Source organism: Coregonus lavaretus (assembly GCF_964263955.1).
Source record: "Coregonus lavaretus genome assembly, chromosome: 38".
NCBI classification, from domain to species: domain Eukaryota; kingdom Metazoa; phylum Chordata; class Actinopteri; order Salmoniformes; family Salmonidae; genus Coregonus; species Coregonus lavaretus.
Genome location: NC_140025.1, coordinates 7483368 through 7500784, shown reverse-complemented (window position 1 = coordinate 7500784; position 17417 = coordinate 7483368). Strand labels below are relative to the sequence as shown.

The window sequence follows — 17417 nt, the reverse complement described above, 5'->3', positions numbered from 1 at the left end:
TATCAAGCTCAAGCCATGTGACAGTGGTCAATCCCAAAGGTATTTAAACTGCCACAAATGATAGTTCAGAGACAGAGTTTCAGATTGCTGCTTTTAAGTAAACATCAATGATGTCCTCTCCCAACAGCTGCAGTGAATTGATTTTCTATGTAAATGGCCAAAAGGTAAGAAATTATATTTTTCTAAAACTTCTAATATGTGACAATGGCTGTGTTCACACAGGCAGCCCAATTCTGTCTCCTGAGTGGCGCAGTGGTCTAAGGCCCTGCATCGCAGTGCTAACTGTGCCACTAGAGATCCTGGTTCGAATCCAGGCTCTGTCGCAGCCGGCCGCGACCGGGAGACTCATGGGCGGCGCACAATTGGCCCAGCGTCGTCCAGGGTAGGGGAGGGAATGGCCGGCAGGGATGTAGCTCAGTTGACAGAGCATGGCGTTTGCAACGCCAGGGTTGTGGGTTCGATTCCCACGGGGGCCAGTATAAAAAAAAAAAAAAATGTATTCACTAACTGTAAGTCGCTCTGGATAAGAGCGTCTGCTAAATGACGTAAATGTAAAATTCTGATCTTTTGCCCAATTATTGGTCTTTTGACCAACCAAATCAGATCTTTTGCCAATAATGGGGCAAAAGATCAGAATTGGGCTGCCTGTATAAAAGAAGAAAAAAAGACTGCTTAATCATATTGAATCAACACTTTATTTACTCTCCATTAGATATTGGTTTGACCATGTATACTGTACTGGTCTTTTGGAATAACATTAGGGATACATGTCCAAACTGCAGAGGACAGTATATTTTCCTTTAGCTGAGCAGCTCAATTGACATTAGTTCCAATTTAAATGGAATAATTAGGCTAATCTCATGCTAAATGTCCTGTCATTTACGCAGTGTAGTTTTCTGGTAAATATCTATTGTGTTTGTGACACTTTCTGTTATTTATATGGTTAGTATGAGGAAATCATATCACTTCAACACTGTAAGAAAATATGAAACAAAAGGCTGCTTTCTAAAATGTAACATTTTGTATAATCTACAGTTTTTCTGCATCTGAAATATTATCTTATACAGTATTCAATATATTGATACATATTCCTCCAGTCCTCCCACCTCAAAATGTTCACTTTTATGTAAAGCACATGATTGTCAGCAGACTGATACACCAATGTCCTGCCTATAGTCACACATAATACTATAGATTAGATGCAGAGGGTATGACATTCTCAAGCCAACTGTGATATCAATTTGACTCTCCAGTGTGCTTCCTGTCTCTTGATGTAGATATGCCTTGTGACTGTTTTCTCACAAACAGAGGCTTGGTTGTCTTAGAATAGATTGTGATCTGCGCGTGTGTGTGTGTGTGTGTGTGTGTGTGTGTGTGTGTGTGTGTGTGTGTGCGTGCACGCGTGCATTGGCTGGTGTACACATTTCAGATCTCAGAGAGGAATGCCGATCCAGAGGAGGTGCTCCTCAAATTCCTCAGAAGGAAAGGTACTTTTCCTCAACAACATAACAACACCCTTTTTGTGTAAATAACAACACACAATGTCTATGTTCATCATCAAATCCGCTGTGAAAGTCATTTCAAAATGCTTAGCCAAAATCATCTACGTGTCTCTTCTCTATATAGTGCTTCTAACTGGGACTAAGTATGGTTGTGGAGGGGGTGGCTGTGGGGCCTGCACGGTCATGGTGTCCAGATATGACCAACTCCACAACAGAGTTCTGTATCCTTTCTTTCTATTTCTGCCCTCACAACCACATGTGGGACCCCTGTAGCTCAGTTGGTAGAGCATGGCACTTGCAACGCCAGGGTTGTGGGTTCGTTTCCTACGGGGGGCCAGTATGAAAATGTATGCACTCACTAACTGTACGTCGCTCTGGATAAGAGCATCTGCTAAATTACTAAAATGTAAAATGTAAGAAAACCATTTAATTTAATATTTTACTAAATAACACAGCCACAAAATATCATGACTGAGAAACCCAGTTTTGGGGTAAAATGACTGGAATCTTCTTCAGTTTTCATCACACTATTCTATTCTATTAGACACGGCACTGCTTGTTATATCCTTGACCTCTGATCCTAGCCACTACACTGTTAACGCCTGTCTGCAGCCCATCTGCACCCTACATGGGGCTGCTGTGGTAACAGTGGAGGGTATCGGCAGCACCAAAACCAAACTGCATCCGGTTCAGGTAGGTCCTACTATAGGGTTATATAGGGTTTTGTGATCGTAAATCCTACAAGTGGAGCTCTCCATTCGTTGTGGCTGGATGATATGTATCGTAAGGAAAGCTGATATGTCTATGTTCTTGCAGGAGCGTATAGCCAAGGCCCATGGCTCTCAGTGTGGGTTCTGTACTCCAGGCATGGTGATGTCCATGTACACTTTACTGAGGAACAAACCACATCCCACCATGGAAGACATCAGAGAGGCTCTAGGAGGTAATTCATTTATATTTTATAGATAAAATATAAAACATAGGCTATTTATTATTATTATAATCTTTTATTATTATTATAATCTTGAGTAGTCCAAAGGTCTCCACAAAAACATGGGCTCTAGGTGCATGTCTATTTTCAAACATTATTGACAGTTTTTTGACCACATTCTCAAAGGAAACCTCTGCCGCTGTACTGGCTACAGGCCCATCATTGAAGGATTCAAAACGTTCTGTGATGTGAGTAATGCCTTTAACCCATTTCCACAAGCTAGTTGTTTGATTCAAAGCACATGTCTCTTAACCAAAATGCACATGTTTTCTCTTTTGATTACTTTGACACATGTTCTATAAAATGCATGTGTTACCTATCACAAGGCATCAGAGAATGGAGAGGGATGTTGCCAGAATGGAGAATCAGGGGGAAAGTGTTGTATGGATAATGGAACTAAGCACCACAAGGATAGTGATGTGAGTTAAATACTTTACATTTTCACCTAATGAATTCCAACCTTATACATGTGCAAGATGCGTTAGGGAATGGTATAGTCCCCTTAACCCAACGAGTCCCACCATAACGCCTGCGTGTTTTGGACTTCTAACCCTTTTTAAACATTGTGTGTTTGAGCTGAGCTACAGACATCTGGGTTGTACCATTGGCTTTGTACATTTCTTCTGCATACGTTAGTCTGTGTGATTAATGAGGGCTGAGCTAGAGCGGTGTTTGTGAGACAAGGGCGGATCCCGAAGGGCCCCGTGGCCGGTTCTTTTACAAAAACGTCTGTTGAGTCCAAATGGTTTCAGCTTCAAACTATTAACAGCTATCAATGAAAAGCTGAGACTGACGGATACGCATGTTTTGTGTCTATTGTGACATAGTGTCTATAATACTATAATAAGTTCACATAGTTGATGTCACAAACTCCACAGTTGTCACTGACTAGTTGGATATTAATTTCCCAGTGAGCAAACAATTTCTGTACTTACAGCATTCATATAAATTCATTTTTATAAGGTTTTCGCTTTGGCGGACCTTCTTTTTTTATTGACATTTGTCAATAAAAGTCATGAATGCAATTGTTTATGTGAAATTGTTTTGTGTACTACTCTACTTGTAGCTCTGGTTGTCCTGAAAATAAAATGGTAAAACACTTCATTGTGTGGCTAAATATAAGGGCTGGACATGCAGATAAATGAAAGTCAGATAAATGAAAAGCAGATTTTTGCTGGGGTCTCTGGACTAATAGTGTTAACCAAAATAATACCTTAACACTACTTCATGTAAAGGTAATCACAGCATGTAACTACGGTGGCCCTAAGGGGCAAAGTAGCCCTTTAAATTGAGTTGCAGTTGCAATGATGACACCAGGACAGAATGATTGTGTCCTAAATAAATATTTTGATACCTTGTCAGTTCTCGGAGGAGCTGTTCCATATGGACGATGTTCTACCCCTTGACCCATCCCAGGACCTAATTTTCCCTCCAGAACTCATGGTACGTGATATTCAGTCTTCACAGTGAACAGACTTGTCCATTGTCAACTCAAACAGAACTAACTTGCAGAGAACTTTGCTTACATTCTTTTCTATACCAGCGTCTGGGAAAGAAACGTGCCTGTGGCAGTCTGTGTTTCCAAGGGGATAGGGTGAAGTTGATATCTCCAGTAGATCTGTCCAATCTGCTTGAGTTGAAAACAGAATATCCTGAAGCCCCTGTGGTGGTTGGCAACACAACTATAGGTACTAACCTTTTGTTTTGCCATTTTGCTTTTGTGTTTCAGAACTTCTTTCACTCTACCCTAAATATTTTGTTCCCTAAAAATACACCCATATGTTGTATACGGTACAATAAATATTCATCCCAATGACTACTAAGCCACATTGTATCTATTATGCGTGTATTTATTTTGAGCAGGACCAAATATGCAAGTGAAAGGAGTCCATCATCCTCTCATCATCTACGCCGGGAGGGTTTCAGATTTACATACTGTGAAGTGGGGGAAGAATGGTAGGTTTAGAAGTGTATTTATTGTCCGTTCATTGAAATAACTTTTCAGGTTTCTGTAATCTACTTGCTGTGTGCTCATGTCCGTGCAGGTGTGAGTGTTGGGGCTGTCTGCACCCTGTCCAGTCTGAAGGAGGAGATGGAGAGGGCTGTGAGGGAGATGGAGGCAGAGAGAACCAGGGGGTACCAAGCCCTGCTACAGACCCTCCAGTGTCTAGCAGGGAAACAGATCCGCAACATGGCTGTAAGCCCTATAACTATTACCCAGATACAAATGTTCTATCATAATTTGACCCGTTTCTCACAGCAGGAAAGTAATCCTGCAGCAACAGGACATTTGAATTATTATGTGGATTATAATTAATGGACATTTTGTATTTGTATTGGCTGAGACATTTTTAGTTAGGATAAATCGAGTCTGACATGTTAAAGTGGAAATTACCAACTTTAGAAGCCTTTTTAAACCTTGAATAAACTACAATTTGCATTTCCTGCTGCACAGGAAAATTCTCTGTGACAACAGAGTGATCAAATTAAGATAGCACACCTGTATGTACCCTTTTCACACTGTCGTGCCGACCCATACTAAACTGTGTTGGCTCAGATATGCTCTTCTCACATTGTCCTTTTCAGCATGGTTCCAGCAACTATGGTCAATGCGTAACCAGGAAAGCACAGACATTACAGCTTGGCTTGGCTCTATAGTGTGAAAAGGGTGTCCCTAGGCCACTGTCGTGCATAGACCAGTCGTATGACATTAGACCACTGCATTACTCTTGCCTGAAAGCCTTATTGATGTGTTTTATTTGATTGGTTTTCTCATGTCCCATGTCTTACAGACCATTGGAGGCAATATCCTCAGTGCCAACCCCAAGTATGATCTCAATAGTGTTCTAGCTGCCTTGGACTGCACGCTACGGGTCATGTCTAAAGGTACTGTTGGCCAAAGCATTGATTCTCATTGATTTTATCCTTTTCTTTCAGTTCGTGATCATTCAATATCACATGAGCTAAATGGGAAGGACATGGTTGATCGAGTGATGAACTACATTCATAGTATGAAACTGTCTTTTTGTTATAGAAAATGGGACAAGGGAGATCACTCTGAATGAAGAACTCTTCACTGGCTTTGGCAAGACAGCACTTAGACCAGATGAAGTCCTCCTGTCCATTGACATCCCCTACTCCAAACCAGTGAGGAATAACTGCTTTACCCTCTCATACAAATACCACTCTGGACATTGATGATGACCTTAGTTTACTCTTTCTGTTGTGAATGTGATGTAAGCACAAAAGCATTATGCTTTATATAAAGCTTTGAGTACTGAGGATTTGGTTAATTGGTAAGTGAACATGAATAATCTGAGAGGTTTTCAGGTTGGAGAAATGGTCTGTTGACTGTTTTGAGGTTGTCTGTTGATAATTGACTGTATTGCCTTCGGAAAGTATTCAGACCCCTTGACTTTTTCCACATTTTGATAGGTTACAACCTTATTCTAAAATGGATTAAATAGTTTTTTCCCCTAATCAATCTACACACAATACCCCATAATGACAAAGCAAAAACAGGTTTGTAGAAATCTTTGCAAATTTAGAAAAAATATAAAATATAAATATCACATTTACATAAGTATTCAGACCCTTTACTCAGTACTTTGTTGAAGCACCACGATTACAGCCTTGAGTCTTCTTGGTTATGACGCTACAAGCTTGGCACACCTGTATTTGGGGAGTTTCTCCCATTCTTCTCTGCAGATCCTCTCAAGCTCTGTCAGGTTGCTGCACGGCTATTTTCAGGTCTCTCCAGAGATGTTCGATCAGATTCAAGTCTGGGCTCTGGCTGGGCCACTCGAGGACATTCAGAGACTTGTCCCGAAGCCGCTCCTGCGTTGTCTTGGCTGTGTGCTTAGGGTCGTTGTCCTGTTGGAAGGTGAACCTTCGCCCCAGTCTGAGGTCCTGAGCGCTCTGAAGCAGGTTTTCATCAAGGATCTCTCTGTACATTTCTCCGTTCAGCTTTCCCTCCATCCTGACTAGTCTCCCAGTCCCTGCCGCTGAAGAACATCCCCACAGCATGATGATACCACCACCATGCTTCACTGTAGGGATGGTGCCAGGTTTCCTCCAGACGTGACACTTAGCATTCAGGCCAAAGAGTTCAATCTTGGTTTCATCAGACCAGAGAATCTTGTTTATCATGGTCTGAGAGTCTTTAGGTGCCTTTTGGCAAACTCCAAGCGGGCTGTCATGTGCCTTTTACTGAGGAGTGGCTTCCGTCTGGCCACTCTACCATAAAGGCCTAATTGGTGGAGTGCTGCAGAGATAGTTGTCCTTCTGGAAGGTTCTCCCATCTCCACAGAGGAACTCTAGAGCTCTGTCAGAGTGACGATCGGGTTCTTGGTCACCTCCCTGACCAAGGCCCCTCTCCCCCGATTGCTCAGTTTGGCCGGGCGGCCAGCTCTAGGAAGAGTCTTGGTGGCTCCAAATTTCTTCCATTTAAGAATGATGGAGGCCACTGCGTTCTTGGGGACCTTCAATGCTTCAGAAATGTTTTGGTAGCCTTCCCCAGATCTGTGCCTCGATACAATCCTGTCACGGAGCTCTACGGACAATACCTTCGACCTCATGGCTTGGTTTTTGCTCTGACATGCACTGTCAACTGTGGGACCTTATATAGACAGGAGTGTGCCGTTCCAAATCATGTTCAGTCAATTTAATTTACCACAGGTGGACTCCAATCAAGTTGTAGAAACATCTCAAGGACGATCAATGGAAACAGGATGCACCTGAGCTGAATTTCGAGTCTCATAGCAAAGGGTCTGAATACTTATGTAAATAAGGTAGTGCTGTTGTTTGTTTTGAATACATTTGCAAACATTTCTAAAAACCTGTTTTCGCTTTATGGGGTATTGTGTGTAGATTGCTGAGGAAATTGTTTTATTTAATCCATTTTAGAATAAGGCTGGAACGTAACAAAATGTGGAAAAAGTCAAGGGATCTGAATACTTTCCGAAGGCACTGTATGTATGTTAACTGTATTATGTTTGTTGACTGTAGTACAGTATTTATTTTGACTTTGATCTCTGCAGTGGGAGTTTGTGTCGGCCTTCCGTCAGGCCCAGAGGAGGGAGTTTGCCTTCTCCATAGTCAACGCTGGGATGAAGGTGGTCTTCAGGGAAGGCACTAACATCGTGGAGTCTCTCAACATCTACTACGGAGGAATGGGACCCACACTGGTCAAGGTTGGACGCACATGCCAGAAGCTTGTTGGCCGGTATGTAGACTGACAACAACACACTTTATAGACATTGCAGACCTGGGTTCAAATACATGAGTATTTGGTTATTTAAATACCTATTTTCTGTGTATTTTAGTATTTTCAAATAATGTGGCCCGAATCAACTGCAATTTCCTATAAATAGCGTACTATTTGAAAGTTTTTTCAAATACTTATTTCAAATACCTGGTTAAAATGCATGGGAGTGTATTTCAGTAGGGGATTTGAATATTTTCAAATACATACCAATACTTTCAACCTGGACTCCGGGGTAGATGTAACATAGTAAATGTAATTAGTATGATATGTTACGTTTCGTATGGTATTTATTAATTTATGGATGTCCATAATCCATTTCGTATTTTATTTTACAATTTTAAATGTGTGTGATATGTAACGAATTGCAATTCGTACAATATGTTGCAAATTTGCAAACGTATGATATGTCACAAATTCCAATTTGTTGTGGCTAACGTTAGATAGGTGGCTAATGCTAATGTAAGCTAGGTGGCTAATGTTAGCTAGGTTAGGGTTAGGGTTAGCTAACATGCTAAGTAGTTGCAAAGTTGCTAATTAGCTAAAATGCTAAAGTTGTCCGTGATAAGATTCAAACACGCAACCTTTGGGTTGCTACACTATGTGTTACAGTTGAAGTCGGAAGTTTACATACACCTTAGCCAAATACATTTAAACTCAGTTTTCACAATTCCTGACATTTAATCCTAGTAAAAATTCCCTGTCTTAGGTCAGATAGGATTACCACTTTATTTTAAGGATGTGAAATATCAGAATAATAGTAGAGAATGATTTATTTCAGCTTTTATTTCTTTCATCACATTCCCAGTGGGTCAGAAGTTTACATACACTCAATTAGTATTTGGTAGCATTGCCTTTAAATTGTTTAACTTTGGTCAAACGTTTTGGGTAGCCTTCCACAAGCTTCCCACAATAAGTTGGGTGAATTTTGGCCCATTCCTCTTGACAGAGCAGGTATAACTGAGTCAGGTTTGTAGGCCTTGTTGCTCGCACACGCTTTTTCGGTTCTGCCCACAAATGTTCTATAGGATTGAGGTCAGGACTTTGTGATGGCCACTCCAATACCTTGACTTTGTTGTCCTTAAGCAATTTTGCCACAACTTTGGAATTATGCTTGGGGTCATTGTCCATTTGGAAGACCCATTTGCGACCAAGCTTGAACTTCCTGACTGATGTCTTGAGATGTTGCTTCAATATATCCACATAATTTTGGCTCAGTCAGATCCTGGACTTGAACCCGATCAAACATCTCTGGAGAGAACTGAAAATAGCTGTGCATTGACGCTCCCCATCCAACCTGACAGAGCTTAATAGGATCTGCAGAGAAGAATGGGAGAAACTCCCCAAATACAGGTGTGCCAAGCTTGTAGCGTCATACCCAAGAATAATCGAGGCTGTAATCGCTGCCAAAGGTGCCAAAGGTGCTTCAACAAAGTACTGAGTAAAGGGTCTGAATACTTATGTAAATGTCATATTTCCGTTTTTTATTTTTAATACATTTGCAAACATTTCTAAAAACCTGTTTTTGCTTTGTAATCATGGGGTATTGTGTGTACAATGATGAGAAGAAAAAACAACAATTTAATCAATTTTAGAATAAGGCTGTACCGTAACAAAATGTGGAAAAAGTTAAGGGTATGTTCCGAATGCACTGGTCAAAAGTTTTAGAACACCTACTCATTCAAGGGTTTTTCTTTTCTTTTTACTATTTTCTACATTGTAAAATAACAGTGAAGACATCAAAACAATGAAATAACACATATGAATCATGTAGTAACCAAAAAAGTGTTAAACAAATCAAAATATATTTTATATTTGAGATTCTTCAAATAGCCACCCTTTGCCTTGATGACAGCTTTGCACACTCTTGGCATTCTCTCAACCAGCTTCATGAGGTAGTCACCTGGAATACATTTCAATTAACAGGTGTCCCTTATTAAAAGTTTATTATTTATTTATTTGTATTTATTTATTATTTATGTATTTATTTATTTATTTATTTATTTATTTATTTATTTATTTAAAAGTTCATTTGTGGAATGTAATTGCTTCTTAATGCGTTTGAGCCAATCAGTTGTGTTGTGACAAGGTAGGGGTGGTATACAGAAGATAGCCCTATTTGGTAAAATACCAAGTCCATATTATGGCAAGAACAGCTCAAATAAGCAAAGAGAAACGACAGTCCATCATTACTTTAAGACATGAAGGTCAGTCAATACGGAAAAAGTTTCTTCAAGTGCAGTTGCAAAAACCATCAAGCGCTATGATGAAACTGGCTCTCATGAGGACAGCCACAGGAATGGAAGACCCAGAGTTACCTCTGCTGCAGAGGATAAGTTCATAAGAGTTACCAGCCTCAGAAATTGCTTCCCAAATAAATGCTTCACAGAGTTCAAGTAACAGACACATCTCAACATCAACTGTTCAGAGGAGACTGTGTGAATCAGGCCTTCATGGTCGAATTGCTGCAAGGAAACCACTACTAAAGGACACCAATAAGATGAAGAGACTTGATTGGGCCAAGAAACACGAGCAATGGACATTAGACCTGTGGAAATGTGTTACGAGTCCAAATTGGAGATATTTGGTTCCAACCGCCGTGTCTTTGTGAGACGCAGAGTAGGTGAACGGATGATCTCTGCATGTGTATTTTACACCGTAAAGCATGGATGAGGAGGTGTTATGGTGTGGGGGTGCTTTGCTGGTGACATTGTCAGTGATTTATTTAGAATTCAAGGCACACTTAACCAGCATGGCTACCACAGCATTCTGCAGCGAAAATATCATACTAATTTAAGTGTCCCAGATTTACGTTTGCTATGTCACGTATGAGACCAGGCTGATATATTCCAATATTCAACTTGTCTTTTCATCAAATAAATATCTGAATACGTACTTCAAAATGTACTGTATGTGAAAGTAATTGAGATATTTGAAATAGTATTTGAACCCAGTTCTGATAACTTTTTATAAAGAATTGTAGTTATGTGCTCTGCGTTGAGTTAAAATTAACCAAACTGAACTGAACTGGTGAACTTAACTGCCGATCTTGTGAACTGCAATTGAAGTGTTGGTTGATTGGCTCAGGTCCTGGGGGGAGGAGCTTCTGGCTGATGCCTGCTGGCTTTTAGAGGAGGAGGTGGAGCTGTCTGACTCCGCCCACGGAGGGAAGGTGGAGTATCGCAAGACCCTTACCACCAGCTTCTTCTTCAAGTTCTACATGCAGGTCCTCCAGGAGCTCAGAGAGAGGGTACATATACAGGACAGGCACAATCCTTAATTATTTTTCAGTAAAACAGCAACGCTGCCACTTGTTTTGCTCAATCTGAGGGATGTGACAATATTTGAGAATACCAATATTACATTGGCTCTAAAAGGTGTTTTATAATCATCGTTGCTATGCTTCATGTTTCTTGATTTCTACCCAATTGTGCAGGATGTGGATGTGTGTCATTTACCCCTTGAGTACCTCAGTGCTCTCAAGCCTTTCAAAAATGAAGTGCCCCAGGGACATCAGTCTTTCCAGGTTTGCTATCAACAATGACTTTTATGTAAACTGTTACAAAACTTACTCCAATGGAGGATGGTTGTATCCCCATATTGTCTGTCTCTTTCCTCTGCAGCTTGTGTCCAATGCCCAGTCCTCCCAGGACCCTGTGGGCCATCCCATGATGCACCAAGCAGCGTTCCAGCAGGCTACTGGAGAGGCCCAGTATTACGATGACATACCACCTGTCCAGGGGGAACTCTTTGTCTTCATGGTGACCAGCACCAGAGCGCACGCCAAGATCATGTGAGTCTATCTTCTATGGTAGTGTGTCATTATGTGACTGTTTTTGGATTGGCCATACAAACCTTTACAGTTGGATCTGTATGATAAGATAATCACCTAAATCCAGACTCGTCTTTTTGAAACTGCATGTTGTTGTTTTCTTCTTTTTTTTGGGGGGGGGGGGTCTCCCCTTTTTCGTGGTATCCAATTGGTAGTTACAGTCTTGTCCCATCGCTGCATCTCCCGTACGGACTCGGGAGAGGCGAAGGTCGAGAGCCATGAGCCCTCCGAAACACGACCCTGCCAAGCCGCACTGCTTCTTGACACACTGCTCACTTAACCAGGATCCAGCCACACCAATGTGTCAGAGGAAACACCATAAACTAGTGACCGTGTCAGTGTGCAAGCTCCCGGCCCGCCACAGGAGTCGCTAGAGCGCAATGGGACAAGGATATCCCGGCCGGCCAAACCCTCCTCTAACCCATACGACGCTGGGCCAATTGTGCACCGCCTCATGGGTCTCCCAGTCGTGGCCGGCTGTGACACAGCCCGGGATCGAACCCGGGTCTGTAGTGACACCTCGAGCAATGTGATGCAGTGCCTTAGACCGCTGCGCCACTCGGGAGGCCGCATGTAGGTTTTCTGATCATGTGTCTTTATTCCACTTCAAAACCAGCAACATTGACCCATCTGAAGCACTTGGCATGACTGGGGTAGTCACGTTCCTATCAGCTGGTGACGTCCCTGGTCAGAACCGGCGGATGTGGTTCAATAACCCAGAGGAGCTCTTTGCTGAGGAAGAGGTAGGCTATCGTACTGTACCCTCTCACTACCATGCCTAGTCTGTAGCACCGTACCATAGACAGACAGAAAGTATGACCATGGCAATGACTGAGGATGATAATTGAGAATGGAGAACCGCTGTTCTAATGGTATTTCTGATTAGGAGAGGTCTATTATACTGTATATTGTCTTACCATGGTGGTTTTTGATTGATTGATTCGTTTGTTGATTGATTGGTTGTTCCTGTACAGGTGTCTTGTGTGGGGCAGATCATTGGGGCCGTGGTAGCAGAGAGCAGAGAACAGGCCAGGAGAGCAGCTCAAAGGGTAAAGGTTACCTACCAGGATCTACTTCCTGTCTTCTTCACTATAGAAGAGGCCATCCAGCATCAGTCCTTTTTTGACCCAAAGAGGAAGCTGGAGAGAGGAGACGTGGACAAAGCCTTTGAGACTGTGGATCAGATTCTGGAGGGTAAAACACAATGGATTACATCTGTGTAGCTGCTTCTTCTAATGCGAGTTCATGTCGTCAAATGTCTTGATGATATGTGATTGTGTTGTGAGCAGATGAGATCTACTTGGGAGGTCAGGAGCATTTCTACATGGAGACTCAGGGCCTTATTGCAGTGCCCAAAGGAGAGAATGGAGAATTGGAGCTGTTCGTTGCCAGCCAGCATGCAGCATACACTCAGGTTAGACACACATAAACTATCTATGTTTTGGTTTTCTTCTCTGTTATGTAGCTAGCTACATTGGATATGGGCATCTTGTTAACCCGCCAATCGGAATCTTTGATTTTTGACACACTACTACCATCTGAGTGCCCCAATGCTGGTTGATTGGTATGATCAGACAAAAAGTAATCCAATCGAAAAGTTATACCAACTTCTTATTTGAATGTCCTTTGTTTTGTCTCTGCAACCCCAGGAAGTGGTAGGAATCACTCTGGGCATCGACTCCAACAAGATCACATGTCACGTGAGGAGGTTGGGGGGAGCGTTCGGGGGCAAAGTCATGAAGATCGCCTCCCTCTCTGCTATCACTGCCACAGCTGCAGTCAAGTAAGAGCTTTCAACGACAGTGTTGATAACACACATTAGTAGAATATAATACATTGAATACTTCGAGTAAGTATGCCTATGTTTTCATTGTAGAACAGGGCGAGCAGTACGCTGTGTTCTGGAACGTGGAGATGACATGCTGATCACCAGCGGCAGACACCCCTTCCTAGGAAAATACAAGGTATTGTAGAGTAGCCCTCTCAGATGAGCATCATCAACAACAACTGTATCATCAGTGGAATTTTACCTCAGCATTTCTAACGACCGGTTTTCTCTTAGGTGGGATACAACAACGATGGAACCATCATGGCAGCGGACATCACCTACTACAGTAACGGGGGGTGTACCCTGGATGAATCATCATTCGTAAGCTTGTTAAGAACTTTGAATTCAATACTGTGTATGACTCAAATGTTATCTGAGATTGTTCAATATATTGCCTGGTATCAGTTGAAAAGTCCTAGACAACAAGGACTGATGATTCTCACCACGTTTAAAAATGGACAGCAGAAACATAACCTAAAATAAGACACATTTTAATTTCCATGTAATGTGCTGTGATTCAGATCATGGAGAAAGCCCTGCTCCACATGGACAACGGCTACAGGATCCCTAACCTGCGTGGGCGTGGCTTGGTGTGTAAGACCTACCTGCCCTCTTACACGGCGTTCCGAGGCTTCGGAGGACCCCAGGGACTCATGGTGATGGAGAGCGTGCTGCACGAGGTGGCTGTCAAATGTGGCCTCCCTCCACAGAAGGTTAGTGAGAGGTTACTGGAGGGTTCAGGGTCATGTTCAGTTAGTTAATTACCCACCTTTCATCTATCCGTCCATCCATCTATCCGTCCATCCATCCATCCAATCTTCCTACTGAAGATTCATGTGTCTCTGCAGGTGAGGGAGATCAACATGTACCGGGAGGAGGAGTGCTACACCCACCACAAGCAGCTCTTCTCCCCCCGCGACATGCTCCGTTGCTGGGACGAGTGTCTAGACAAGGCTGGGTACCACGATCGCCTCCAGGCCATCCAGCAGTTCAACACCTACAACCGCTGGAAGAAGAAGGGCATCTCTGCTGTGCCTATGAAGTTTGGCGTCGGGTTCTCCAAAGGCTTCTACAACCAGGTGAGGATGAAGAACTCCCTTTAAATATATGGCAAATTTAGAATGCCCCATGTTCATGTTTCCACTGTGCTAGGAAGATGATAATGTCAGTTCTTGAACTGAACATGCTCTGACAAAGGACGTTGTAGACTGAAAGCTTAGCTCATTAAACACTGTAACTTGTGATTGGTTCAGGTGTGCGGAGACAGCTTTTCATAGCTGTAAGCATTGTAAGTTACTGTATAGAAAGAACTTCTGGAGTATAAACTGTGTTCATCCCCATAGAGATACAATATAACAGTTGTTCATGATCTTGTTCCACCTCTGCTCCAGGGTGCAGCTCTGGTGAACGTCTACAAGGATGGCTCGGTGCTAGTGACACACGGGGGCACAGAGATGGGTCAGGGCATCAACACCAAAGCCCTCCAGATCGCCGGTCGTATCCTGAAGGTGCCGATGTCCTCAATCCACATCAAAGAGACCTGTACAGGCAACGTTCCCAATGCTGCACCCTCAGCAGCCTCCTTTGGCACAGACGCAGTGGGCATGGCAGTCAAGGTATTTCAACGTAGCCTGGTCTCCGATCTGTTTGTGTTGTCACGCCAGCTCTTATGGACAATGACCATTGGAGTTGGCAAGACGGCACAAACAGATCTGGGACCAGGCTAGCTCCAACGATCTGTTCTCACAGGCTTCTCATAGGGTTATAAAGACATACGGTATAGATGTGTTTATTGTACTCTTACCAACTGGTACTGTGTTTTGATTTCAGGATGCTTGTGAGAAACTGATGAGGCGCTTGAAGCCAGTCATGGAAAATCATCCCAAATATACGTGGCAACAATGGGTAATCAACAAACATCCACCAGACTATAATAAACTCAATATAATGTTGTTTTTGTGTCAATCTCCATAATGGTATAGCATACAATAACTTGTGTTCTTTCCCACAGATTGTTGAGGCTTATTGCCAGAAGGTCAGCTTATCTGCAACTGGCTTCTTCTTGTACGTACCCTGTCAATACTGTAGACTGTAGTGTGTAATGAAGCAATGTAACGTATCACTGACTGTTATCACTGAAATGGCACGATTACGGTGCTCATATTAGGAAAGTCTCAGTCATAAGTAGGCTATCCTAATATGGGCACCATATGGGTTTCAGGGGACCTCACACGGGTGTGGACTGGGAGAACAGCGAGGGGTCAGCCTACTATTACTTCACCTTTGGGGCCTGCTGCTCAGAAGTGGAGATCGACTGTCTCACTGGAGATCATAAAGTACAGTAGTATTACCTTTTGTCTACATCAGTGAAATGTTCTTTAACACTTTACATTATACCTGCAGGCATAATGCATTATAACTTGCAATAAGCATGTATGAGCCTTTATAATGTCTTATATGTTAAGTCTCAAGGACGTCATTGGCTTAATACAATTAATTGTGTGTGTGTTACAGAATCTCAGAACAGATATCGTGATGGATGTTGGGAGGAGCCTCAACCCAGCTCTAGATATAGGACAGGTACAGTACTGTCTAGCACTCACAGCTTTGGTGGCTATATATTTCTACAGTATTATGGACCTATATAGGACGTATTCAGTAGCATACATTCCAATATGACTGGAGACCTTCAAGTTAACAGGATGCTATATATTCCAGATCGAGGGAGGCTTCGTCCAGGGCATAGGCCTGTACACCATAGAGGAACTGCAGTTCTCTCCTGAAGGGGTTCTGATGACCAGGGGTCCATCCCAGTACAAGATTCCTGCCCTCTGTGACGTCCCTCCTCAACTTAATGTCCACCTGCTGGCCAACGCACAGAACCCACATGCCATCTACATGTCCAAGGCAAGAAAAACGACATCACGTGTCACATCCATAAAGGCATAAATACAGATCTTTTTTTGGACTGAGCAATTTGCACCATGCCAAATTGTCAAGTTCAAGTTTAATTGTTGTATAAAAACACAAAATGCTTTCATCCACAAGCTTCCTGAGGATTCACTTCCTAAGTGGTAATTGATGGTCGAACATGTTGTTACAGGGTATAGGCGAGCCTCCAGTTTTCTTGGCCAGCACCATCTTCTTTGCCATAAAGGAGGCAGTTGCTGCAGCCCGTAGAGAGAGGGGGTTAGGGGACAGCTTCCCTCTAAGCTCCCCTGCTACTGCTGAGAGGATACGCATGGCCTGTCAGGACCAGTTCACTAAGATGGTAACATTTCTTCATTTCAAAGAACTGGTTTCCCAGAGGACTCAGATCAAGCCTAGTTCTAGACTAAAAAGCTGTTTGATGGAAATTCTAGTTCAGGACTAGGCTTGATCTGTGTCCTCTATCTGGCCCATGTCTACGGTTTTGGTCTCTCCAATAACATTTGTTTAACAGCATTATTTCCCCCCCCCCCCTCAAGGCTCCATCTTCAAAGAAAGGAACATTCAAACCATGGAGTATCAACGTATGAGCCAACTGAAGATGACTTGGTAGCCTGGTCAGACCTGGGCTTGGCTCCAACTATGAATCATTCACCTCATCTTAATGTATTGTTGGGTCTTGGTGGCTCGCTTGCAGATTGTGTACTTTGTGGATGACTTGGAAATGTGTCTAGAATATTATGTGCTTGAGATTTTACTTTTGTCCTAGGACCTAGGGTAAGAAATTCACCATCTGGTGTTGTTTGGTCATGCATTTCTTTGGCTGTTTGTTTAAAAACTTTAACATCCTGCATCTGTGACCTACAGCCAAGTGCAGTCAACATACAGAACCCAGACTCACCTAAAATTAGAACTGAACTTTGGTTTAATTCTGTGTTGTAAAGCATTCTGATGTCTGACTAATAAATTATTAATTTGTGAAGCATGGATTTTCATATTTAAGTTGAGAAACATGCAATTTATTGAAAGTGTAATAAGAAAGGCATACATGACATTGGACAGATTCATAGGAT

At 42.5% G+C, this 17417-nt stretch overlaps 1 protein-coding gene across 1 annotated transcript; it reads left to right on the top strand.

The window, feature by feature from the left end:
* The first annotated feature begins 87 nt into the window (after positions 1–87).
* On the top strand, positions 88–17326 carry aox5 (aldehyde oxidase 5). The gene is made up of 33 exons (XM_084155274.1): positions 88–164; positions 1430–1487; positions 1627–1723; positions 2087–2195; positions 2319–2445; positions 2620–2681; positions 2820–2912; positions 3856–3936; positions 4037–4181; positions 4357–4449; positions 4539–4690; positions 5286–5379; positions 5528–5640; positions 7533–7717; positions 10844–11006; positions 11193–11282; positions 11380–11549; positions 12205–12331; positions 12563–12782; positions 12878–13002; positions 13238–13371; positions 13465–13552; positions 13651–13737; positions 13938–14129; positions 14265–14495; positions 14808–15032; positions 15247–15321; positions 15428–15480; positions 15638–15752; positions 15931–15996; positions 16135–16323; positions 16520–16687; positions 16884–17326. Exons 1-33 carry the CDS (start codon positions 108–110, stop codon positions 16932–16934), a joined length of 4035 nt encoding a protein of 1344 aa, XP_084011400.1. The 5' UTR covers positions 88–107; the 3' UTR covers positions 16935–17326.
* Positions 17327–17417: the final 91 nt, after the last annotated feature.